This window comes from Lygodium microphyllum, chromosome 8, assembly GCF_053477565.2.
Source record: "Lygodium microphyllum isolate KBCC chromosome 8, Lygodium_microphyllum_v1.1.10, whole genome shotgun sequence".
Lineage (NCBI taxonomy): Eukaryota > Viridiplantae > Streptophyta > Polypodiopsida > Schizaeales > Lygodiaceae > Lygodium > Lygodium microphyllum.
This window is the reverse complement of record NC_141142.1, coordinates 131,584,649-131,612,555: the sequence shown is the minus strand read 5'-3', so window position 1 is coordinate 131,612,555 and position 27,907 is coordinate 131,584,649. Positions and strand designations below refer to the sequence as shown.

At 40.6% G+C, this 27,907-nt stretch overlaps 1 protein-coding gene across 6 annotated transcripts in view; it reads right to left on the bottom strand.

Annotated features, from left to right (window-relative positions):
- Positions 1–4,250: 4,250 nt before the first annotated feature.
- Positions 4,251–27,907, bottom strand: part of LOC148032865 (NADH:ubiquinone oxidoreductase, 17.2kDa subunit) — a 103,148-nt gene continuing 79,491 nt past the window's right edge. For 5 of the 6 annotated variants that reach the window (XM_087683532.1, XM_087683535.1, XM_087683533.1 and 2 more), the window contains 3 exons: positions 5,527–5,580; positions 5,355–5,408; positions 4,681–5,201 (listed from right to left, as the gene is read on the bottom strand). In XM_087683532.1, coding sequence (XP_087539658.1) covers positions 5,150–5,201; positions 5,355–5,408; positions 5,527–5,580 — 160 coding nt within the window. In that variant the 3' untranslated portion in view covers positions 4,681–5,149. Of the gene's footprint in view, positions 4,652–4,680; positions 5,202–5,354; positions 5,409–5,526; positions 5,581–27,907 lie in introns of those variants that run through there. The other variant, XM_087683537.1, reaches the window with a different exon arrangement.

The following is a 27,907-nucleotide window of genomic DNA, read 5'->3' as shown; positions in this document are numbered from 1 at the left end:
GTTTCCACAAAGACAAGGTAAGCCTCATGTCCAACAAACCAGTCAAACATGATCTCTCAAGTGTCGAAAACGATATTGGTTGTAATGGTTGATCGGTGGTAATATAGGTATAGCCTATTGGTTCACTCTCAACATTTCACTATTTATTCATATTTTTTTCCTATTACTCTCTATGATTGTATTTTTTTCTTTCTTTAATCTATTCATTTAATGAAAATTTAAAAAAATAGTAAACAACAAATCTGAAGTGCTGAAAATTAAGTATGCATATCCTTTTTTATCATCTAAAATATTTATTCGGTCCCATTTCATTTACTATAAAAGTTAATAAACTTACTCGAAAACCACTTACACGTCGTAACTGTGAATGAAATTCATGTAACAGACCTCCCATCAACTCTATGATGAGCGAACAACCTGTAGTGGAACAAGGCATGGTCTAGTTGGGGTTCCAACCCTTGGATAAGATCTCATAACTCCTAAGAGTCGAGGATAGATCTCATAAAATTTGACCAAGTAGTCTAGTTAGACCTGTTAAAATGAGTCTTGTCAATGAATGCATCCTTGCCTGATGAAAAAAAGAACTATGAGGTATTCAAGTATAAGGTGAATGGGATTTTTAGATTTTGAAATTGTGGAGTAAATGGTAATGACGATAATTACATTAATATTGTTGATTTAGAGGACATTAAAATGATAATGCTGATGATATAAAATGCAATGAAGAAAAAAAAAACACCATACTCATTGTGACTTTGAAAAGTAAAATTTTCAAGAAGAAAAAATAAGTTACCAATTTTTTTAATAGTCATCTCTTTGTGTATTAATATATAAAAATGAATCTTCAAGAGAACTTTTATCATGATCAACATGCTTCAACATTATCTTTTTCATAATGTTATAAGGAAGGACATGTAAAAGAAGTAGAAGAAACAAAAGTCAAAACTTGTGTATCTTACACATGAGTAAATACAATGGTTTGAAAGTAAAATATATATTCTAAATCTCTTTCTCCAAGGGGAGGTCCATTTCTAATGGGGTCTCAACAACCCTGCAACATCATCAAATTTATGTCTAACAACTGACAAGAAAAATTTGATTATACCTTCTTCAAGTAACTTTTATCGAAAGGTTATTCTATTATCAAGCTATTCACTCTTCTCTCTATGAGCCATAATTAACTACAACTCCTCATCCGTGATAGAATAAGAACATCTCTCTTCAATATAATCGAAAGGATCTTGTACCATATCAAAACCATATAGACTTGGATGTGAAAGCCACTTCTGCTCACTTCTCAATAGTCTCCTTTGAAAGCTAAGTATTTGTGGAATTGTTCAATGTCATATTCTCTATGTGGTTCTTGTCTCTCAAGATTGAGCTTTTTGATCAAATGTCTAGATTTCTTTAATGAGTACCTAGCTCTCATACCATGTAAAGAAATACTCATCCGCAAAATACAAACGTGATCGTATGGCAAACATGCATACCGATAAAGAAACATGATTAGGTTAGGAATAATATGTAGATAATGAACACAAAAGATAATTAGAATAAATAATGAGTGAATAAGCACAATGCTCAATACAGATCAAATGAAAATAAGACTATACAAATACGTCAACTTAACAACAAGACACTTTTACAATGTGGTAGATATGAACTATGATTGTTGTTGGCATTTATCTTTTGTGGATGTATGGATCTATTAAATTAATAAGTGCTTAACAAATAGTAATGTTACACTTAGAGTTTGCTCAACATTTTGCTCTTTAAATGCAAATATTTATCCAACAAGCAAAGGTATCAAAGTCATAAGTAGCACATACACTCAATAGATTGCAACCTATTGAGAATGGATTTGGGAATGTGCTAGCTAGGGTACAACCATCATTTGAGCTAAGATGCCATAACAAAGTTTTGAGGCAAAAAGTAGACCTCAAGGCTTTTATGTGTTTCATAAAGCCTTCTTTTAAAAAAAGATAACAATATAAGGCAAACTTGATAAGGCATGTGAAAGTGAAGTAACAAATCAATGTACAAGTTGATGGTTATTTATTGTTGATTTAGTACATGTGATGGATAAATTGTTTTAATGGTTTTATCAATATTTTTTACCTTGTTCAAAACATTGATTTTTAAGAAATTTCCTAATTGATTGATTGTCACAACCATTCATTGTTAATGTGTTATAAGATCTACCAAAATATCTTTACAAAGGGAGTGGCATTTCAATTTTTGAAGAAAATCATTCGCATGCGAAGTTTTGTAGTTTAATCTACAAATACATGTTTTTTGAAGTTTAGATTAGAGATGTCATGTATGATATCGAATCTTCTACGCTTGCATAAAGGACATTGAAATTTACTATCACTAAGTTTTGCCAAATAGCAAAATGCAAATATACGTAATAACATAAAAATTATATGAATGTAGTCTACATTAAAGCCTAGATTAGGGCTAACATGGCAAATCAAGGTGAGACAATCTACTACCAAACCTACATTAGGGCTAATGTGGCAAATAAAGGCGATGCAATCTATTGCAAATCACCACCTCCAAGGCATCATTAACAATAAGGCAACAGCAAATCAAGCTATTCAACAACAATAGAAGGCTAAAAAATAATAAATGCAAGCCGAACAATAATGTGCAATAGTCACTAGCTAGTAGGCAATCAATGGCAAGCTAGAAATAATCCCAAACAGTAGTAGATTGAAAGACATGCACCATATATGGTAGACAACAATGATGGACAGCTCTAATTGAGAGACCAACTTATAATGTCTGAGGCCATATGACCATCTACACGATTATTATCAAATATGTTTTGATGGGCACTATGTTAGGCCACAATCTCATTCTATTCTGGTTTTAAATCATTCTCTCTTACTTGATGGGTACTATGTTAGGCCACAATCTCATTCTATTCTAGTTTTGAATCGTCCTCTCTTACTTGTGATGCATTGTCTCTTCATCATCTTTGAAATCATCTTCTATCAATGCATTGCATTCATAAGTTCACATAAAAGCCTGACCCTCGTAGGCATCAAAATCATGCTCCCTTAGGATTGTTCAATGCAATACAAGTACACTAGCATCTTTGCTCAATCAAAGTCGTTGTGAATTGTATTATGTATAGCTCATAGATTCTCTAGCCTTCTAACAAGGTGTGGACAGCAAAGAGATGACACCTACAAAGTGCAAAATCAAGATTAAGGTTGAGTTTTGGGTTGCCTATCGATTTGTTAATGTTAGGTCCCCCCACATTAGGGTTTGGCTTATGGGACACAAACACTCTAGGAACTCATTACTTTTCATGAAAGTTTTTGGAAATTTTATTCATTAAGCTTGTTTTGGGGCTCATTTAAGTGGTTAATCAGCATGTAATGCATTTTCAGCTCAACATTGGATTCCCCACAGGCAATGTTGATTGTAAGCCCATTTTTGTTTTGCATTCAAATTGATTGTATTGACTTGTGAGAGAGTGCGCCTACATGCAGTTGTTAGCATTATGTAAAATGCGCAGGTGCTAACTAGCATGTTTAACAACAGTAATGCTATGGTATGGTAAATAGTACTCTATGGTGTGCTAAGTAGCATTAATGTGTGTTTCGTTTGTGTCCAAGCAAGTCATACTCCATTATTCATTAAATGATTGACTAAGCAGAGTGCTGAAGTAGCATGCTATTAAGAGAGTCGACCTGTGGACAGGGAAGATGAGGCAGCCTCAGATTTATTCCCTGCTACTGATGGCAGGCTTAGTGGTACATGGCAGTCAATTCAGCTTGTTAAACCTGATCTGGCTGATGTGTCTCTTCATCTTCCTGTTGCAGTTTAGCTACAAATAAGATGAGAATATGCTAACTGCAGACCTGTGCAAGTGTAAAATGAAGGCTGCTACTATAGTAGATAGGCAGGCCTGGGGAGTTTTTTATATTGAGTCATATATAACAATGACGGCATAACCTGTAATTCATGTATTGAATGCTATTGTCCAAAGTTTGGAAGCCTTCTACACACCATGTAATTGATGAGTTGGATACTATTTTCCAAGATTTGTAATGACAATCAATACAGTTTCCTCTATTAGTAATTATTCTACAAGGTTACCATGCAAGTGGATGTGGTAATTCATGCGCTAACCAGCAGTAATAATTATATCAGTGAGTTATACATACTAGTGCAAGACAACATGTTAGTCCCATTTACTACTATTTTTCCATGTAAGTACTTTACGATACAATTGGTTGACTGCAAACGCTCATTCCCACAGATCATCTTGCAAGTCTTAAATTTTTCTTAGCGAGTTTGAAGATTCTAGCTCTATCAGTAAGGCGTATTGATACCTGCACCATATTAAAGGCACAATACTTCAACAAACATCTGACTCGGATGCTCAGAGCAAGGAGCTATGATGGCATCAATAATGTAGCACTCATACGATTTTCTCAAAGTAAACTCCAGGATAGTTTCTCTAAACTCTGCTAGCTCCTTCAAGTATGGTAATAAATGCATGTTCTTTATATACATGAAATCTCAAAGAAACAGTGCAGATAAAGATACAAAACAATAACAAGTTTACACATAATAAATAACACACACAGTAAGAGCCTAACTTAGGGGGCATACCACATAAAGAAAAAATGATCTGCAAAAAAAAAACCAAAAAAATAGCTCAGGGAGAATCCCATTCAAATTTAGAATCAAAAAAATTGCACTTTGTGCTATTTCATGTACCATACATGTTATTTCAAATCAACAAATTTCAATCCCCTCTTTAGAACATATTTTGAGAAATTTCGATAATCTCTATGTTAATTTTAAAAGCTGCAGAAGTAACTGTAAAAATTCAGTTCTCTGGATTAAGGGTGGTGCGTCGAAACATTCTAAGGCATGTGCAGATTCTTCGGAATCCACTGCTGAGATCTTAGTCTCTCACAAAAGAAACCTTTTCCCTGCATTACAAAATATCCAAGTGGTAGGTCTCTAGAAAGCACACATCTGCAATGAGCTGAGTTACCAGCGTTTAGCAAGTGTATCCATAGCAGGGCCCTTTCTTGAGAAACTATGATGTTGAGTGCATCACGAGTGTGGGAATAGCATAGAAGCCATTAGAAAATTCCCAGAAACTGCTCCTCCTTCAACATTATTCTGGAGGGACCCATTTTTCATACACGCTACTTTCTTTCAGCTGCCCTCTGTCATCAATTAGCAAACAATCAGATTGCTGGATGATCAGAAAGTAAAAGCATGGTAACACTTCTTCACAAACGTGAAAGGGAACTGCTCAGTTTGTCACAACTCAGATTCAGCAATGCCAACTCAAATAGACCATGAATACACAGGCATACCGTTGCTGATCATGTTTGGGCTTTTCTTCCCCAAGCAGACCTCGATCCATTGACCTATCAAAAGTTGACCACAAGTTTTAGCCAAAGTAGTGAACACCTCTTAATCACTGATAAAGGCTGTCTCTATCCTTTTGTCAAGAGAGTAGGGGATACAATGACATCACAGGCATACCCTTGCTGATCTTGTTTGGGCTTTTCTTCCTCAGCCAGATCGTCATTCATCAGCCTATCAGAGGTGGAGGACACAAGTTTAGCCAATCGAGTAAAAATACGCTTGTCATAGATTCAGGTTTGTCTAAATCCTTTGTCAAGCCAGTAAAAGCCAATCCATGAAAATATGTTAGCAACAAACTCAAGGTTGTCTTGATCCTTTTATCAAGGCAATAACAGAAAGCCCTATGTCTGTCCTCAAATATCAGCCGAACTTGGCAAAGGAATGAAGATAGATTTTTTCTCCTGGAGGAGCTTATTATATGTTTCTGAAAACAAGAAACTAGTTCACAAAAAGTCATTGCACAACATTGTAATTAGTCATCAATGAATCCAGTTCGTTTGTGTTTCTCATTTGAAGTGTCTATTGCCTCTCTAAATTCTCTCCCCACCACCACAGCTGTGCATTCATTATCTGTGTCCATCTTTGTATATTGCTCTTCCCGTGCCTCTTGTGACTCAATATCTCTGCTATTTCATCCCCCATGTAGCATGGGGAACCTACCACCAATGATTGCCAGAAAATGATTCGGATAAGGATGTTGAGGCATGGGCTCAAAAGGAGCCTTGCAAAGGTCAGGGCCAAGGAAACAATCGGAGGCTAAGGTTGTCCATTTTTCTTGGCATGTACATCAATTGGATGTGAAGATTACCTTTCTGAATGGTGATTTACATGAGGAAGTTTATATCACTCCACCTATTGGCTTTGTTCACAAAGGATCAAAAGGCAAGGTGTATTGGTTGCATAAGGCCTTGTATGATTTGAAACAAGCACCTAGGACATGGTACAAGAAAATAAATGCTTCACACAATTTGTCTTGGTTTCAGTAATTCACACACTAAGAGCACACTATACATCTACAAGAATGGGAATTATCTCTACTCTAGTTGAGACAAGCCACATGCTCACAATTCACGATGCATGAGATTCATTTAATGCTTCTCTCTATCATTAAGATGTTAGATGTCTATTGTATTTGTATAATACACGGCCACATTTTCAATTTGGGGCTTCTCAATTGGCACGCTTAATGCATAACCCTAGCACTAAGTCTTGGTAACCAATAAAGCGTGTCTTTCACTATTTTAAAGACACTCAATCTCATTGAACCTCTTCTACCCTACAAGCTATTCTCTTTGCTTAGATGCATTTATAAAAAGTGATTGGGTTGGTTGTTTTGGCATGTGATTCATGCATCTCTTAGCTAAGCAAGAAGCAATCTAAAGTGGCCACATCTAGCTCTGAAGCTCAATACAAGGCAACATTTACAGCTACATTGGAATATGTATGGCTTAGATGCCTTTTTGTTGATCTCAATGTGGGACAACATTCAATCACTCCTATCTATACTCATAGTCAAAGTGTCATGGCAATCATTGCAAGGAACCCAATGTTTCATGCTCACACTAAACACATTGAGATGCATTATCAATATGTCAAAGAGAGGCTTGTGCACAGGAGATTGACGTGGTTTATATCCGTACATATGACAATTTGGCAAATGTATTTACTAAAGCTCTACTACCACTTGGTGATTGATCTACTATTCCCTATATATATTCACTCTAGGGAGGTTTGTTACACTTATCATGTTCCTCCGTTGTTCTGGTATAACCACTCCCCTATCCACATGCACTTTTTACCTTCTAGTTGGAAAAGGGTTTTCTCTCTCTCTCTAGTGATTATATCATTCTCCCATGAGTAGATGTGACCTTCCAACATTCTCCTCTCTTATTGTTCACTATTCATTTTATGTGTGTGTGTGTGTGTGTGGAGCTGAGCATTGACCTAATAGCTCTACACTGTGTGTCTACCATCTAGCCTCGTCCATATCAACCTCCACTTAAGCTAAAAAAGATGCATTACACATTAAATCTTCATTAGCTCAATATTTTATTAAATAGCTCCAAAACTCAAATCCACTTGGTGTGTTTCAATGTCCCATAAGAAAACTTATTTTTTTAATGTAACCATAGTTTATAGGCTACAAGGATGATTATGGAAAGATGATACACCGGATATTAGAAAGGTCGTCGGTCCTCAAATGCTTTGGAGACATAGTTGGCCTCCAATTCTTTGGGAACTTTAGGAGAGTTTGGACATTTACTAGTGATATGCCCTAGTTGTTTACATTTATCACACTTCATCTTGTTGGGATATTTTCTCCAGCAATTGCTTACAATATGTCATTTTTTGTTACGAAAGGAGCATTTGGTAGTCACAATATGTACTAAGAGTTGTTCTTAGGTTGTCAAGGTAGATGTTGAGCTAATGCTGCCTTCTTTTTTATGAGATGAAAATAGTTCATTTTTCCATTGAAAATGGGATTTCAACTCATGTCGGCACGCTTGTATTCATAAGCTACACTAGCCAAGCTACGCACCTAATCTTAACTCCCCTATTTGTTGTTTTTTTTCCATCTATAAATAGTGTGCTAGGATATTATATCCCTTGTTTTGCAAGTTTGATCTATTTAAGCCATCAACCCTCTTCATCCAATGGTTGTCCATCCCTCAACCACTATTGCCACACCTTCACTTCCATGCACACTTACTTGATATTTTTTTAAAAAAATGTGTATCCTTTCTATTATTTTGGATATTTAATTGTTTATTTGTTTTCATTGCACTTACAAGATCTAAAGAAAAAGTGCATTAGAGCTAGTCATTGATGAGTGGTCACAGGTTATAATGGATCCACACAGTGAGCCATAGAGAAGAGATAAGCATGAAGACACTTGTCACACAAGCTTTCAAGTATCCCACTACTTGTCGCACCTCATGACATGTGGCTTTGGACACGTCTTGTGCTGCTCCACCTTCCCTTTTTGCAATTGCTTTCTCCTTTTCCCTATAATTAGGACTCAATTTTCTCATTTTACATTAGATTTTTTACACTTGTATTGTGCTTCTCCACATTCCCTTTTTGCAATTGTTCTTTTTTTTTTCTATAAATAAGGCTCGTTTTTTCTCATTTTACATTAGATTTTTCACACATCTTGTGCTCCTCCACTTCTCCTTTTTGCAATAGCTGTCCCCTTTCCCCTATATATAGGACTCATTTTACCTCTAATGCCTTGGCTTGTAAACTCTTGTGCAACAACTAGAGGTAGCCCAAAGTTGGGGCCCCATCCATCTACACCATCATCCTTTACTCCATCACATCGAATACCTCCATATTTCCTCCTCTTTCGCTATGATTTTACAAGACAAGAAAGAAGGGTAACACTAATCTTCCATTGGGATTCTAAGAAAAATATGCTCACACACTCGATACAAGGGTTCAAAATAAATAGACTTCTTATTGTAAGCACTATCAATGGTGGGGGGAGAATCAAGCCAAAGCACTAATACCATTGTAAATGCTTAAAACAATGCCTAACAATGATAATATTCGTTTATTTTCAAGATTTAATATTTGAAAAAATGGAGAGACTAAACAGTTAAAGATGAACACAATAGCCATGAAAAGTGGGCACTTGAGGAGCTTCACCAACATTGCATTCAACCTAAGAAGAGACCTTGACTTACATTTCTTATGATAGTCCCATTTCAATCTATTTGAGATATGCATTAGCTTTTCTATCTTCAACGCTTATTTCAAGGATAAGATTAAGGATTGACGATGGACAACAATGAATCCCCCTCTTTACCCTTGGAAGGAATTTATTTTTGCTCAACCCAAGTCCTTTAGGAAAAAGCTCAGTTATAATCAATGAGAGAGTGAGGAAGAGTAGTTCTCACTCTCATAAGATTATGAAAAGATGAACATGTACATATGCATCACTTACTATGCATTAAGAACTATTGATTTCTTTACAAGATGAGAATAGAACAAGGTCAACCTTTCTCCATTTATGAGCAACAATACATTGATATGGCTTGCTTTTTGTTCTTGAAATGGAAGAAGAGATCAAGGGCTGTAATGAATTTACATGTTTGATGTCATCACTGAAGCGACTTGCTCCCAAGGATCACACGGCTTACTATCCCATGTATATGGGTGGAAAGTGAACTTAATGTTCACTCAGCTGCTCCATTGGGTGATGCTGAAAAATCAGCCCATGGCTGATCTGAATATTCAACAAGAGCTTGTACACAGTCAGGAGGCTAGGCAGATGCCTAAATGGTATTTGTAGACTATGAAAGATAGTCGTTTGGATGCTCCTATTGCTAGTCATACTAGAAGGCAAGCTCGTATACATAGTGGTCCTCATGGTTTTTGGGCAGAGACTGTTATAACAACCATACACTTGATTAATCGGTCACCAAATAGGTCTTTTTTTTTGGTTCTAGGATATGGTGATGAAGGTAAAATGGGATATAGATTATGGGATCCCGAGAAAAGAAAAGTAGTACACAGCAATGATGTTATCTTCCAAGAAGACCGCATGCACAAACAACCCAAAAGAACAAAGGAAGTTTGTAGGGTTGTATTCCAAGAAGAAATACCTTTTGGACAACAAAATGTGCCCGCTGTACAGTAGCAAATACCTGCTAAAAATGAACCTGCAAATGCAAAAAATAATGCTAGAAATGATCAGCCAGCCATTGCCCATAATGATGAGTCACTAGATGTGCAAGAACAGCTAGGACAACAAGCTGTTAATGCTGATTTGCAGGCTGAAATACCAAGACAGCAAGCTGAAAATGGAAATATGCAGACTCAATAGTCAGCAAACAATGATCATTGGGAGATCGTCTAGGGCTACTAGACAACCTAATAGATTCGTTCCTGGTGCAAACAATGTGGCTGATTATATCGTGTTGACAAACTATGGTGAACCGTCTTGCTTGAAGGAAGCAATGGACAGACAAGACAGCAAGAAATGGTATAAAGCCATGTTGTCAGAGATGGGCTCTCTTGAGAAAAATGACACTTCGGACTTGGTACAATTGCCTAAAGGGCAAAAAACCCTTCCATGCAAATGGGTTTACAAGATGAAGGTCACTTCTGGTTACTCGCCAAAGTACAAAGCACGATTGGTTGCAAAGGGGTACAAGCAGGAACATGGAGTTGACTTTGATGAGATCTTCTCTCCTGTAGTCAAGATGACTACACCGATAACCATTTTGGGCTTGGTTGCTGCTGAAGATATGGAGCTCATACAAATGGATGCAAGGACTGCGTTCTTACATGGTAATCTACATGAAGACATATATATGCAGCAGCCTGAAGGGTTTGTGGCAAAAGGGAAAGAGAAGATGGTATGTAAACTCAAAAGGAGTTTGTATGGGCTAAAACAAGCACCAAGAGAATAGTATCATAAGTTTGATACATTTATGCGGTCTCAAGGTCTTCATAGAAGTCAAGTGGATCACTTCTTGTACACCAAGAAGCTAGCAGATAGCAACCTGATTATCTTGGTTTTGTATGTTGATAACATGCTAATTGTTGGCAGGGATACTCATACCTTAGACTCACTGAAGCAAAGTCTTCATGGCAGCTTTGACATAAAGGATATTGGTAATGCAAATCACATTCTTACCATGCAAATACTCAAAGATAGGTCCAAAGAATTACTCTATCTCTCAGCAGGAGTGTATCTCCAAGGTTTTGCAACTTTTCAATATGGAGGGGGGGAAAAGCAATTGGGGTTCCATTGTCTCCATATGTGAAACTCAGTGCAGAGGATAGCCCTACATCTGATGATGAGAAGACTGAAATAGCCAAGATACCATATGCTTCAGCTGTTGGTAGTTTGATATATGCTATGGTTGCTACACGTCCTAACATTGCCTTTGCAGTGGGAGTGGTTAGCAGATACATGCCCAACCCTAGTAAAAAGCATTGGGAAGCAGTGAAAGGTATTATGAGATACCTCAAAGGCACAAAGGATCTGTGCATCTGCTTTGGAAAGCACAAGGCATCTATCGTTGGCTCTATGGATGCAGACTATGTTGGTCATGCGAACTGCAAAAAGTCCGCTTCTGGGTATGTGTTTACCTTCACATGAGGAGCAGTCTCTTGGATCTCCAAGCTACAAAAGTCTGTTGCATTGTCTACTACAGAGGCAGAGTATGTGGCTGCCACTGAGACATGCAAGGAGACTTTATGGCTTTCACATTTGGTGGGAAAGCTTGGCATTACAAAGTTACATGTTTTCCATTGTGATAGTCACAGCGCTATCATGCTAGCACAGAATCCCGTCTTTCATGCAAAGACGAAGCACATACAGGTGAAGTATCACTTCATTAAAGATGTACTTGACAGCAACAGCATTGAGCTTATCAAAGTGCATACAGATGATAATCCTGCAGATCTCACAAAGGATCTTCCAGCAGAGCGGTTTGCTCATTGCCGACAGATGATGGGAGTTGGATAGATATATGTATTTCAACTTTGTACATACCTAGATTCGTTTCTCCTCTTAAGGCACATTGCCTTTAGGTGGGGAGGTTGTTGGAAATAAAGGGCCATCGTGCCTTTTATATGTGCACGGATGTAAATACACCCTTAGCACATTTGTACTTCTATATATATCTATCTAAAACCTAAAGAGTCACACTAGTCTTTTGCACCGAACATCAAAGGTGTTGTGCTCACTCTCCTTTCTCCTGCTCTCTACTCTGTGTGTGTGTTATCTGTCGCGTTCACTCTCAACTCTGTCAAGCTCCATCAACATATATAAAGACAGGGGATCCTTGCTAGTCATATGTCTATATGTTGATGATCTTTTGCTTACAGGGACACATACTATTGAGATTTCAGCATTCAAACAAAATTTACAACAAACTTTTGAGATGTCATATTTGGAGCCTTTACACTATTACTTGGGAATTCAGTTCATTCATAATGCTAGAGGCATTAGATTGTCATAGTCTAGATACACAAATAAACTTCTTGAGAGGTTTGGCTTATAGGATTGCAAACCAGTTTGTACACCACTGGAACTTGAACTAAGAACCTGGACTAAAGCTGCCATTGCATGATGACAGTGACTTATTTGATATCTATACATATGCTCCAACAATTGGATGTCTTATTTACTTATGCAACTCAAGGCCAAACATACAATTTGCATTTCAGCCCTAAGCATATATATGCATCAGCCACGCATGTCACATTGGCAAGCTGCCAAGCATGTTTTTCATTACTTGTAGGATACTAGGACACTTGGATTGCTTTATGCCAAGGGGGGACCACTGCATTTACATGCTTACAATGATTCTGATTGGACTGGTGATTATGATTCTCATCACTCCATTGGTGGTAATTGTTTCTTTATTAGCTCATCTTGCATTTCTTGGCTTAGCAAGAAACAATCCATTCTTGCCACATCGTCATGTGAAGCTGAATACAAGGCAACTTTCACTACCATAGTTGAATGCATATGGTTAGACGCTTGTTAGTTTATTTGGATGCATATGTCACGGAGCCTACTCCTTTGTTCACTCACAGCCAAAGTACCATTGCAGTAGCATGGAACCCAGTGTTTCATGCACGCACAAAACACACTGAGATCCACTATCACTTTGTCAAAGAGAGACTACATGCAAGTGATATCAGCCTTGTCTACTGTCCTACTACTAGTAATGTGGCAAACATCTTTACTAAATCTTTTCCTCGTGACAAATTTCAAGCATTTCGCAATGCTTTAAATTTGATCTCCTTTAGTGGACGACCCTTGTATCTTTATCACTCTTTACTCCAGGGGAGTTTGTTGGGTTTGACTCATGCCTACGCTCACAGAGGAGTGTCGGTGATCTTTAATAGGACATTGGGCCACTTTTTACTCTCCGTACGAGAGGTTTTTTTTTCCAAATTTATTTCTTTTATTTTATATACCTATGTTACACAATTTGGACACTCATCGTGTTTCACACTCTTCGGGTGTGAACACCCTCTTACAACCCTTAGGTTTAAGGGTTATACTTTCTACTTGCACCTTATACACTTTAGATTATTGCATTGGGTGTTGTGCTATCACAATCTCTTCATTGTCAACTGCACTCTCAGCTGAGCTTTAATCTGTCCTTCATCTCACATTGAGTGTCTTTCAAGATAAGATTTCTATTCCTCACTCCTACTACCACTATTGTGTGACATCTTTTACTGTTTGCTCCCTGTTGTATACTGTTTTCAGCGACTATAAACCTTGCTATAACTGAACTATAGAAAACCAAAATGCATGTGTTTGCTCTTCAAGACAAGCTCACCTCCTTTCAAAAGTTGGTGAGGACTAGCCAACAGAACCATGAAACTCGCATTTGAAAGCCCAAAGGATAGTAAAACACATTTTAGTAAACACTTAATTCAACTTAATAGTAAATTCAACAAGAAAACTCCATACACAACTGGAGCTAGAGGACTCTTGCACCACACATTGACACTTGCTGGCTCCAAGGCTTGGCTCCCCTTTCTGTATTTCTTTAGATTACTAAAATATGCTCGAAATTGGTTATAAATGGTTGTACTTCACGGGTTTCTCACAACATATTATTTGAACTCAATTTCACCAAGCATTTACTGAGATAACTCTCCTACATAGTCCCCATGCAGTCCCACGCTGTTCCTCTCACAAATAGAGATAGTTTTATCATGACAAAACTATGAAAATTTTGCTTTCTTCGCAACAAAATTACCCAAGAAGTGCATTGGGCTTGAATTCTCAAGAAAGAAGAAAGGATCGAAACCCATAGTCCTGTCATAACCTATTTTCTAGATATTTATCTCAAAAACAACAACATATCTTGCTATATATGAAGTTACGAGGCTGCTCAATGAAATCCTCATACCAAGAGGAGAAATTTTGGCTGCTATCCCATCTATGTTGTAAACTCATTCCATGGTTGCAATCTGCAATTCTCTATAGCAAGAAAGAAAAGAGTCGATGACACAAAACTTGGGTTGCTCCAAATAATAGAGAAGAAGCCCCAAATAGCCAAGATAAGCTTTCCAAAAGAGTAGCCAACTACTCCTTAATCATATCACGTCCTTTATTAAGAACTAATTAATGACTCGATCATTAATCATCAGTGAGCTATTCCCTTGGTGAAACTGTAGCTCAAGGCTTGTTTAATAACTTAAGTCTCCTAAGTGAGTTTCTTAAGGGACAAAACTTTCAATATAACTCAATTCTAAGACTCAAACTTTCAATTGTGAAGTTTAATTAAATCACTAAGTTTTTTCTTATTCTGGTGACGCATACTCGGCCTAATCTTACATATTCTATTTCTTTACCTAGTCATTATTTCAATACACATAAAATTTCACATTGGATTGCTTGTATATGTGGGTTGAAATAAGTTCGGTATACTTTTTCTTATGGTCTAACTTACGGTCATGGTTTGCTTTTGCAAAGATACGTTGATTTAGATTGGGCTAGATATCTCAACACCCTGTTGGGAATAAAGGGCCATCGTGCCTTTTATATGTGTGCGGGTGTGAACACACCCTTAGCACATTGTACTTTCATACATATATCTATCTAAAACCTAAAGTGGTATACTCGTCATTGTACCGAAAAACGTGTTCACTCTCTACTCTCCTCACTCGCACTCTCTCTGTCTCTCTCATGCATGTAATGACTGTCTACCTCAATCTCCATGCCTAATCGATTCCTTTAAACTATCAGAGCGTAAGGTGCTGCAGGTGCTGCAGACAATCGTCAGGCTGAGGCAGTCGCCGAGTAGCAGTTGCAGACAGGCTCGTGTGTTGCAGGAGTTCGACGAGGACAGCAGTCATCGGCTTCAGTGGGCGTTGACGGCTTCAGCAGGAGACGTAACAGGCTTCAGCAAGCGACTGCTGTGCGACACGTAACAGGCGACAGCTGCACGCGACGGAACTACATCAGGTCAACGGACCCATCCCCGTCAGATTTTTCCAAATTCAATCTTTTTTTTTTAATTGCTTCACCCACTGACAGGGTAAGACTTCAAATCTGTGCAAAATCGGCTCAAAAATTTGAGGCTTTTCTCGAATCTGGGGATCTCAACACAGAATTGGACAATCTGACTCAGAAATTGCAAAGTCGGTGCACATTTACCCGGGAATTTTGGGGCTTTTCACATTTTTAGTGAAATTCTTTCAATTTCACTAAAATTAGTACACGCATGACTTGGAAAATTTGGGGATTTCTCCAGATTTCATGTGCGCAAGATGCAAGAGTGATATTTGTCTCAGAAATTGCAAGAATTTGTGATATTTTGTCCCCGACATTTGGGGCTTTTCATATACATGCACAAATTGGGCTGAAATTGACTCAATTTCTCGACATTGAGGCACATTGGACCCCGTGCAATTTGGGGCTTTTGCGATTTGGGCAAAATTTGTGCAGCATTTCGTCATTTTATGTACGTACAGGTTGAATTCCGCGATATTTGGACATCAACACTTGATAAAATTTGGGGGTTTTGCTGAAATTCCTTTATTTTGGCAAAATTGAACAGTCCTATGCATGATAGAGAAAATGCAGATGTGTGTTTGATGCTTTTGAGCACAAATTTTTGGGGCTTTTGATCGTTCGTGTCAAATTTTATTCCCGTGGGTACACGTACAACAGAAATTGCAGCTAAAATTTTGGGATTTCTCATGTAATGTGATGCACATGCCCTTTGGAACAGCTGTAATCAGTTGGATAATGCTGTAGCACTTGGTTTGGTGCTTCTGAAAACTGAATTACAGATCTGAAATCTGTACTTCTGCGTGGTCATTTATTGTTGATTGGTACTTGTTTGTACATTGGTCACTTGGGTGACAATTTGGGCCTGCATTTATTGGTTTTCTTTTTGTCACTTTTGAGTTGAAAACCATGGCTGGCAACAATGAGAGCAGTAATTTGATGCATATAAAGAAGCTTGAAGTCGCACATAATTTTGCAGTGTGGCAAAAACAGTGCTACAATATCCTGTTACAAAAGAAGTAGGCAAAGCCGATCAAAACTAAAGGGGCAAAGCCTGTGGACATGGATCAGGACGATTGGGATGAGTTGAATGAGCTTGCACACTCAACCATAGAGCTATCGATTTCTAATGCCTTGCTCTTCAACATTGAAGGTTTGGATTCTGTATATGCTATATGGACTAGACTGGAAGAACTGTATGTACAAAAGAGTGCTGCAAGTAAAGTGTATTGGCTGAAAAAACTTATGGATTTGCGTATGAAAGAAGGTACAGCAATGTCTACTCACTTGAGTGAGTTTAACTCCATTTTCAGCTAGCTGGTTGCCTTGAAGTTCATGATTGATGAGGAATTTAAGGCTACTTTCTTGCTTTACACTCTACCAGAGAGTTGGGATACATTCAGGACTGCTATGAGCAATTCTAATGTGATCCTTTTGTATGTTGATATAGAGAGTGCTCTACTTATGGAAGAGATGAATCGACAGAACAATGCATCCAGTAAGTCTTCCAGTGCTTTGCATACTAGGGGCAGATCACAACAAAAGGGAAAATATGATGGCAAGGAACGCAATAAATCACTTGGCAAAGATGTTGAATGCCATCATTGTGGCAAGAAGGGTCACTTTAAACGTGACTGCTACAAATGGAAGAAAGAGAAAGAAAAAGGCAAGAAGACAGATGATTGCAAGGAAGAGAAGAAGAACAGTCACACTAAGAAGAGCAGTGTAAAAATTGAAGAGGTGAATGTGGTCACTCATGACAGTGACAGTGGGAGTGATGTACTCTTTCTCTCTTCACATTTTGGTGCACATGTTCTACTTGCAGATACAGATGATGACATGCATACCTCAATTCTTGATTCGGGTGCTTCCTTTCATGTCACCCCTCATCGTGAGTGGTTTTCCGCATATACAAGGGGTCGACATGGTGTTGTCCATCTTGGGGACAACTATGCATGTGAGATTGCAAATATTGGCAGTGTGTAGTTACAGTTTCAGCATGGCTCTGTCTTTACATTTCAGCATGTATGGCATGTACCTCAGCTCAAGAAGAGCTTGATCAGCACAGGGCAGCTAGATGATGATGGTTTTCATACCACCTTTGGTGATGGAAAATGGAAGATCTGTAAGGGATCTAGGGTTATTGCCAGAGGTTGCAAGAGTGATACGTTGTATCCACTTCATGTATCTAGTGTGCGTGACCATGTTGTTGCCATGACCGAGCAGCCAAGTGTTTCTTTGTGGCATGGCCGGTTGGGACACATGAGTCAAACAGGAATGAAAATGCTTTCTCGTTTGGGTTACTTGCCTTGTCTTCGTTATGCTGATTTTGAGCATTGTGATCATTGTATTTATGGCAAACATGCACAGACTTCTCACAAAAAGTCTCTTTATTTGAAATCTTCTCCTCTAGAGTTAGTATATTCGGATGTATGTCAACTGCCAGGATTATCTTTAGGGGGAAAGAAATTTTTTGTCACCTTTGTCGATGATGCTACAGGGAAAGTAAGGGTTTATCCTATTCGTAGCAAGGATGAAGTGCTGCACAAGTTTAGAAAATTCTTGGCATTGGATGAAAATCAAACAAATAAGATACTTAAGTGTCTTCGCTCTGACAATGGTGGGGAATATGTATCCAAAGCCTTTCAGACATTTTGTGACAACAAAGGGATAAAGAGGGAGCTCACTGCCCCTCATAATCCACCCCAAAATGGAGTTGCAGAGCGTATGAATCGGACCATACAGGATAAGGTCCGTACGATGCTGTCTCATGCTGCATTACCCCATGGTTTTTGGACAGAGGCTGTTATGACAGCCGTTCACTTGATTAATCGGTCACTAAACAAGTCTTTGGGAGGGGGGGGGAGGGAGTTTCCCAAGAAGCGCGGTCCGGCAAGCCACCATATGCTCATCTGAAAGTGTTTGGCTGTGAGGCTTTTGTGCACATTCGTAAAGAAAAACGCAGCAAACTTGACCCAAAGTCCTATAAATACATTTTCCTAGGAAATGGTGACGAGGGTGAAATGGGGTATAAATTGTGGGATCCCGAGAAAAGGAAAATAATACGCAGCAATGACATTATCTTCCGGGAAGATCGCATGCACAAACAACCCAAAAAGACTGAGGAGGTCCATAGGGTTGTATTCCGGGAAGAAATACCTTTTGGACAACAAAATGTGCCCGCTCTACAGCAGCAAATACCTGCGGTAAATGAACCTGTAAATGCAAAAAATGATGCTGGAAATGATCAACCAACTATTGCCCATGAAAATGAGCCATTACATGTGCAGGAACAGCCAGGACAGCAAGCTGTTAATGCTGATTTGCAGGCTGAAATGCCAGGACAGCATGCTGAAAATGGAAACTTGCAGGAACAGCCAGCAAACAATGACCATTGGATTAGGAGATCATCTAGGGCTACTAAACAACCTGACAGAGCTGTTCCTAGTGCAATTAATGTGGCTGAGTATGTCATGTTAACAGACTGTGGTGAACCGTCTCGCTTTAAGGAAGCAATGGACAGACAGGACAGCAAGAAATGGTATAAAGCCATGCTGTCAGAGATGGAATCTCTTGAAAAAAATGGCACTTGGGACTTGGTGCAGTTGCCTAAAGGGCAAAAAACCCTTCCATGCAAATGGGTTTACAAAATGAAGATCACTTCTGGTTCCTCACCAAAGTACAAAGCAAGATTGGTTGCAAAGGGGTACAAGGAGGAGCATGGAATTAACTTTGATGAGATTTTCTTTCCTGTAGTCAAGATGACTACATTGAGAACCATTTTGGGCTTGGTTGCAGTTGAGGATATGGAGCTCATACAGATGGATGTAAAGACACTGTTTTTACATGGTGATCTGCATGAAGATATATATATGCAGCAACCTGAAGGGTTTGTTAAACAAAAGTGTGTTGCATTGTCTACTACAAAGGCAAAGTATGTAGCTGCCACTGAGACATGCAAGGAGGCTTTATGGCTTTCACGTTTGGTAGGAGAGCTTGGCATCACAGAGTTACCTGTTCTCCATTGTGATAGTCAAAGTGCTATCATGCTAGCACGGAATCCTGTCTTTCATGCAAAGACAAAAAACGTGTTCACTCTCTACTCTCCTCACTTGCACTCTCTCTATCTCTCTCACTGCGCATAATGACCGTCTGCCTCGATCTCCGTGCCTAATTGATTCCTTCACACCCATCAATCTCACAACGGCTACATATTCTCATTGGGCATGGCTCCAATTTCTTGGTCAAAAGCCATGGATAAGAGATAGTGGTTGTTTCCAAAGCCGAGACAAAGTATCAAGCCCTCTTTGATAGTACCACAAAGGCTATCTACTTCCGGGGATTACTGGTTGTTCTACATTTCCCATGCAACTCTTCGGTTGTCATCTACTACAACAAAAGAAGTGTCATAGCACTTGCTGGTAACCCGATCATCACACCTTGGACGCTACATGTAGGAGTCCAATTCCACTTCACCAGACAGGGAATTGGAGCTAAGCGCCATCTGCCTAGGGTTTGTGCCATTATCCCATATTTTGCAAATGTTCCTCCCCTAAATGATTCCCTCTTGCTTCCCAATGCCTTGGTTGGCCTCTTTGATTAAAACAGCCCCAAAATCAATAATTAATTAATCAAACCTTTTATTAAAAAGAAATGCATTCCTTGAGAGTGTCTATGTCCCATAAGCACAAACCCTAATTGGGAGGACTCAAACTTTCTATAAGTAAACATGTTGTCCTCCATCCAACCTCAATCTCGTTTTTGAAGCTTGTAGGTGCTAGAGCTTTCCTGTTGACACCCCGTATGCAAAGGATATCTCAGCTGAAGCTGTCCACCCTTGTCTACAATCATCAAACGCCTGTTGTCCAGCCTTCTCCTGCAGATTTCTTCAGTTTCTAGCTACTGTTCAGCTGCTGCCCAGCCAAGTGCTACTGCTGTCCACTCTTATCCTGCTGTTGCCTGCATCCAGCCAGCCTAGAACGCTGCATTTACTGCTGATCTTCACCTTCCAGCCTGCGTGGAACAGTGAAGAGCTGTTGCCTATAGCTTGCAACTGCCAGATAGGCTGCATTTTGAACAGCCTACTGCCGCCCTACCTGGGAAAGTTGCTGCAGATCTGTGTTTTGCCTGTTCAGCCTTTCCGTACAGCTGCCACATCATCATCATCTACGTTTGCTAATTCTACTCTATCTGCTACCTATCTGACATTGATTTGGCACATCACTATTGTGTTTGCCGCTATCAAACACCTTCAAAGGCTGCTTTCCTGCGTTTTAGGATCCATCAAACTACAATACACTCTCCAACTCATACTCTCCATTCTATTCATTATCTCTAAGTTACCCTAACCCTAGTTGTGTTCTTCATCAGTTTGTGTTTGTTGTACGATTGTTTGTGCTTTCTATGGTAGAGTAGTTCTTTACATTCAAGATTCGTCTCCAGTGGATGTCACTATCTGACTACTCCCCCAGCCCATCATCAGTTGTTGGATAGCTCTGCTTTTGTGAATCTTGTACACACATTCACTTAAAGTTATCATTCTTGTTCATATGCGTTTTTGCATTTCTTCCGAAATTGTGTTTTAGTAGTATTCATACATTCTGTCTTTTCTCTCTATAAACCCTAGCATATCTTCTGTCACGAGGATGTGAAATTTTGAGATGCTTTAATCTTGTCGATAATATCTAATTAAGTTATTAATCAAATGTGTGAGGTTGTTCAACACATGTGATGCACATGTCAGTTATTTCATGGTAACAGGCCAAGGACCCCAAGGATGAAGTGGGTGTCAAAGGTACAAGTTGTAATAAGTTATGCCTGATAGATACTAGGTGGTACAACATGTCAGATTTGGAGCTAACTAATTTTTTGGCCACTAATGTCAATGGTGACATTAGAGATTAGGCATTAATTAATTAATTAATGCTAGTCTAAGGGTCAATATAACTGCTCAGGGATACTTGGAATTGTTTTGGAGGCTTGCTGGTCAATTTTGACAGCAAGAGGCACTTGGATTAGCCGAGGAGTTCAAAGGATCTCAATTGTACTCCATCCATTTGCAATAAAAGTTAAAGAAATACCGCAAGGGGCCAATTTCGGGACCAACAGGCTTTCCAATGTCCAAGATTGTATGGTACAGTGTGTATTTCAATTTTGCAATACTGTTAATTGAGGTAATGTAGTCTTAAATCAAGTTACTTACCACCCTATCCAAGGAGGAAGGCCAGTTTCATCTTCACACTTGCATCAACAAGTGTCTACGAATCTGAGACGTGTAAGCAAAGAAACTTAGTGGTCTCTGGGTGCCTGCCAAAGCCACTCTCCTAGATCCTAATCCAATTCATCCAAAGGCCAACTCTCATAGATCCAAAGGCATCACTATTGGATGTCTAACCAAGCTATGAGTGGATCCAACCACCATGTCTTCCCTTGGAGACCTATGATTTTTAGACCCTCCTCCAAGGGACATCAAGGAAATCTAGACCTTACTGTCTTTTGTCTAGAGCTAGCTCGCCACCTTCCAGTACAAAGAAGAAAATGCCTAGGGGACACTACTACCTCTATTTGTCACCTGCAATGGAATGCCAATCGGTGAAAACTTTGCTACACACCCTTGTCCTTGTTGTCCTAGTTTTTTGTTTGGGGGTGGGTTTGGGGCGGCCGGGAGGTGGGAGGTGGGAGGTGGGGGGGTGGCGGTGGCTGTGCAATCCTAGTGAATCACTGCATCAATCTCCTGCCTCCTAGCATCTACCCCTCCCCGACATCCTACTGCATGCAGCAAAACCTCCAAGGTCACATCCATATAGATATCTCCCCATAGCCTGACAAAGTGGGCAAGGCCAAATGCCCAACCAACCCACTAGATGTGAGTGCACTCCTTGAGCTGCATCTTATTATAATCCTAGATCAGCGGGTTCCAAATGACTAACTATTTGTGAATCTCCTCTCCTGGCATATTAGGGCCCATTGCATTAGGGCTTTACACAAGCTTTGTCAAGTATGCAACTACTAACAAGCTACGAAGGAAGGATGATCTAGATAGCATGCTCGATGCGATAGTGAAGATCCTCAAAGCCCTCTTGGAGGAGTACTTTCCATGTCTAACCACCTGATGGAAACCCTCAGATCACTAGCATGCCAACAAGGCTTGGCTCCAGTACTCTACCAATGATCCCTAAGCCCCCCCTTAAGTGATGATGAATGGTCTCCCAAGCCATCTTAGCACAAGAGCCCCTAGAATCCGTTCAAATCAAACCACAAGAAGTTCCAAACTAGATGGCATAGCTAAACAACACATGACGAAGAGAAACACGAGCTAGAAGCAATATACCAAGTTGTCCCCAATAGGACTTGGTTGACTACTAGAGCCATGCCCCCAAGGGAGAGGGGATTGTGCTCCAATAGGTCAGCTAATCTTGAACCCTGCTCATCCATCTAAACCCCAAATGAATGCCCCAATCAATGCTAGAAACCCAAACATACAAGAAAACCAACTAACTTATGCTAGTCGATTTTCGAACCTACTACCATGCAAAACACCTCCAATGCCAATCTCCCTCTCTCTAAGCATCACCTCGTGATCCTCATAGAGAGCCATGTTGTCTCCATACTCCGAGTCCAAAAACTATATCTCAATCCACACTAGTAGCCTTAGCCCCAATAGACTGCTAACTCTCAAACGGAAGAATTAAGACATTGCCTCCACAAATAGTAGGAAGAAGGAAGGAGCATGGAGACAACCCTCGACTAACCCTCCAATTAGAACTCTACACCTCTCCTCCCCCTTAAAATAGTTGTTGGCGAATCCGTACAATGCTAAGACGTCGTTGATCCATGGCTAAGAGAAACCCAAATCCACACCATTGTACCTCCCTTAAGTCCCAATCAACCCTATCATAGGCCTTCTCGAAGTCCAAGAGGAGCACTACAACCCTTTGGCTGCTATGTTGGTTTAACATGGGCCTACTCTATAGGCTAGAAGAAAATAAAGATATTATCTAGGATGCTTCTATCATAAACAAAGCCTATCCATGTATCATGACTGATGTCCAAGAGAATGGGGCCAAGTCTACCAATCATCCTTGCCAGTGTCTTATAGGCCATTGCTAATAGGGTGATTGATGGCCCTTCAATCAGCTCCAAGCACTCCCCTCCTTTGGGGAGGGGACTAACTAGATACATGGGCATATAGCCTAGCATCTGCCCTAAAAGATCTAGAAAGCGTGTAGCATAGGGTCCTTCACCCCTAGGAATAGGCGAAGAAGAAAGTCCCACATAGACCATCCTCTCCTAGGCATTTCTAACCATCCTATAACTAGAAGGTGAAGAACAGCACCTTGATAAACAGGAAAGGAGTGATTGTTCCCATATTCTCCGTTACTAGGGGTGATTGCTGCCTATAGTAGAGTACCTGAGCTGAGACCATCTCCTGCTGAAAACATTGTCTAGAGAAGTCAATGACAAGCCCCATTACCTCCTCAAGGTAGGATCCCTCTTTCCTATACTGATCCAATAGGTTGCGGATTTGGTCCCCTAAGGTGCAAGGCTTGTGCACCTTAGAACAACTCTCCACATCCCTTTTTTGTGCCCAGAAGGAAACTTAAGTGCGAAAAGAGAACTATATCCTCTTGTCTCCAAGCTCACAAGAGTTGTTTGTCCCTACAACTCCTAGGCATGGAGGGTGTGGTCGTCAAGTGGCTTCTATAGCATTGGCTGTCAAATCTCATTGCAAGGCCCTCTCCTTGTCCCAGCATTGCTTCAAGCATGGAGGGCTACCTCTTGACAAATCTTGCTAGACTCTCCCAAGGCCTATGCCACCTCCTCTACAATCCCTCCATCTTGCATCCACTCCTTGGATCAAAGATATCTAATTTTTCTACTCGTCTCCCCACACTCATAGGACAAATCCCAAAGCCAACATGAGCAAGGGTCACCCTATTGGCTTGCGAGGGGAGAGATTATGCCCTTGAAGAAAAATTATATCGATGCTTCTCACAAAGGTTGGCTACAACTCATGCCAAACAATTAACTTGTTGTGATCTCATGCCCTAGTGAAGTAGAGATTGTTCAATTTCCAAGATGCTAATTGTATGCTTATGAGAAATCTCTAGGTTTTGCTCAGCATGCTCCTACTCCACATGGTGGAAAACAAAGAGGATGAGGAACCCAATGACATGCAATGGTGCTTGGCAGCTAGCTTGGAGGGTGAACTCCACTTTCCCATGGTGGCCCGTGTGTGTAAAAGGGAGGTGATGTTCACTTCTTAAGTCACTAAAAGCGGCTCCAAGAGCAATGCTGTCAAGAGAGCCTCTAAGGCCTGATAATATCGAGCAACCTAGGCTAGCGGCCACTTGATCAAATCCCTAAATACACACCACTATAGCATGGCATGAATGAGGATGCTAAGATGTGGAAACTCTGCTCCATGGTGACAATTAATATTCATCATGAAGCTGGGCCAGTGCTCCAAGAATAGCTCCAACCTTGACACTCCTAACCACTCTAAAGCATTCTCCACCACCTACTCTCATATAGTCTTCGCCATCTAAGCCTCTAACCATCCACCAGAGTGGGAAACCTAGAGGAAGGAAAGGTAATTCCAACCATCCCGTAAGGTCAAGAGGTGTGCCTTACCATTCTGAGACTTGCATATCATGAAGATCACCAACTCCATAGAAATTGGAAACTCCCCATAGCCCACAACTCTCATGTATGACCAAGGCCTGCACCTACAAAAATCTTGAGGTAAGAACCAAGCATATCAAGGAAAGGTATGGCCTTGTCAAGGGAGTAGTGCTACCTCCCAAGGCGAGGGGCCGCTCGACTACTGCTGAGGGGAGGATGCAATGGTGTGGGGCTTGTCACTGCCTACGCGGGGGAGGGACCGCTCAGCTACTGCTGAGGGGGGGATGCGATGGTGTGTGACTTGTCACTACCTACAAGTGGGGACTAAGGTGGGGGGTGTTAAAGAGGGTGGTGAGGGGGAAGTAGTATCTAGTGATACGGGTGGGTGCGAAGTGTTTGGGGATGGTTTGATTTGCTATGGGGTGGGCTATGGGGAGGTATAGGAGCGTGTAAGTGTAGAGTGGTATGTCAAGAGTGAGGGGGTGGGGGGAAGGGAGGAGGTGGTGGTAGTGGTAGTGGTGTGGTGGGGGAAGGGTGGGGTGGCGATGCCTTGTCGTGGGGGAGGTTGTTGTTGGGGGGGTGGATGGGGGAGGCGCATTGGCAGAGGGGCCAACAGGACCACCCATCCTTAACTAGGGTTGCTAGGATTGCTAAGGCTACTAAGTCTACTGAGGCCTTGGCTGCCCCGTACCCTAGCAATGTTGAACTCTAATGGAGTTATCATCCTCCATCTAGAAATATCACTAGAAGAGAGGCCTTGCCCCAAACCATGTGGACTCAAAGGCTTGTTACTAAACGCATGGCATCTAAGGCTTTGTCCAGGTTGTCCTTTAGGCTTTAACTATGGCCTATTGGGGGTTGAAATGTATTATTCCTGCCTGAAATCTCCAAAACTTCAAGTATTTTCTTGATATCTAACACTACTACACATACCTTTGACCACTCATCCTCCTGTCATTGCATCGAAAAAGGAGGTAAGGAGCATTGTGCCAAAGAGTTGCCCAAATTCCTCCACACTAGCTCGATGTACTTGACTGCGAGCCCAGGGAAGAGGAGGGCGACAGGATGTGTGGGGAACCAATGGTAGAGCTCAACGTTTGAGATTATGAACCCATGGTACCATGGAACCATGTAAATAACTCCCTTAGTACATACAACCGATGAGCTCTTAACAAGCTCATGTGCTCCATCTGTTAAAGTGCGACGCACCATAAAAATGCATTGGCTCATCAGCACTAACTCTGCTATTTGCAAGGCACCAATTTTCAAGGTGCAGTCTTGAAGCTATACTATGGAAGAGGAATGACCCACGACCTGTCAGTAGACTGTAAACTCCTCCAATTCCTTCTAGTGCGAACTGCTTGAAGTTGCTCCTCAAAGAAGGCAACTCGTAAGGCATTTGACAATGGGGCACCTTGGAGTGCACTGTGCCAAACCAAAGGTTCCCAGTGCATGTGTTTTCAAGGAGCATTTGGGTGAGCTACTGTATGTCCAAAGAGAAAACTACTACAGAGTGAGGGAGCAGCAGTAACAGTGACCTGTTATGCAGCTGAGAGAGAAGAGGGAGGGGGGGCAGGGGGGATGATGGATTTGGGGTGGGTCGGTGGGTGGGTGTGGGTGTGTGTGTGTGTGTGTGTGTGTGTGTGGGAAGGGGGGAGGATGGTGAACTGAAAGCAGCAAATTGACCGTGTGATAGGCAGACAGCATGGACTGGAAGAGAGGGCGGATTCAGGGCAGGCAGCAAATGGTAGATGGGGCGGCAGCAGGATGGGTGGCCCATTGTTTTTATTTTGGGGGTGGGTGCAGGGCAGTTGCATGGGTAACAGCAAGAAGGAAGCAGGGAGGCGCCTAGGGACAGAGGCTGCAGGGAGGGGGCAACGTGGAGAGGCAAGTGGCAGGGTTGCAGGGCAGTGCGTGATGGTAGGCTGATAGTGGTGTGACAAGGGGGAAGCAGCAGTGGCTGCAGGCAGGGAGGCAACCCATTTCTAGCATTTTACAAAACTCGTATAAAACTATGAAACCGTTTCATACTTCCCATTTCAAAAACCCTGTGCAATGGACCAACTCCCAGAAAGTATAGTGCTTTATTGGTATTCATGAGATTGATCATTCTGTTGAGACTGCTTGTTGCACATGAGATTCCATTGTGTCCCTTGTATATGATTGGGGGTTGATAGTGGTGCTACATGGCATATATGTAGATGCTAGCCATGGTTTTAAGAGTTTCATGATTCATCCTACCCATGGGAACATTATGTGTGGTGGTAGTCAATCCATCAATTTACTAGGCAGGGACACTGATTCATTAGAGTGCTTCAATGGCATTACTAGACTCACAAGAGGATGTTCTTGTATGTTTCTAATGAGACCATGAACTTCAATTCAGTTTCTAAAATTGTACAAATGCATTTTGATAAGCAACGTGTTCAGATCACTAAACATGCTCCACAGAAGAAGTTAACCAGAGGTGTCCACAAGAATGGTCAGACTCACCTCATTCCCACTGCAGTTGACAAGGAGTAATCAGCTCGGTCTCATGACTATACCCATGGAGTTAAGACAGGTAAGAGTCAGAAGCATCAGCAATGATGATGGTGGTGAGTTATATCACAGGAGATGTGAGTCTATAGAGATAGAGGGAATACAGAAGCAGTTTTATGTCCACCACACTAGAAGGCTGTATTGGACAAAAGCACCGTACAATTGGAGATCTCCATAGCCATATTGCATGTCCACAACACATGTTCATGAATCCCAAGTTCATGAAGCACATCTTTGCATTGCCCTCTTATCATTATAGTTGACAGATATTCAATATTCTCCATAGTGGCTTAAATACAAGTGTCAATCTCAATTATTTGCCACATCAACAAA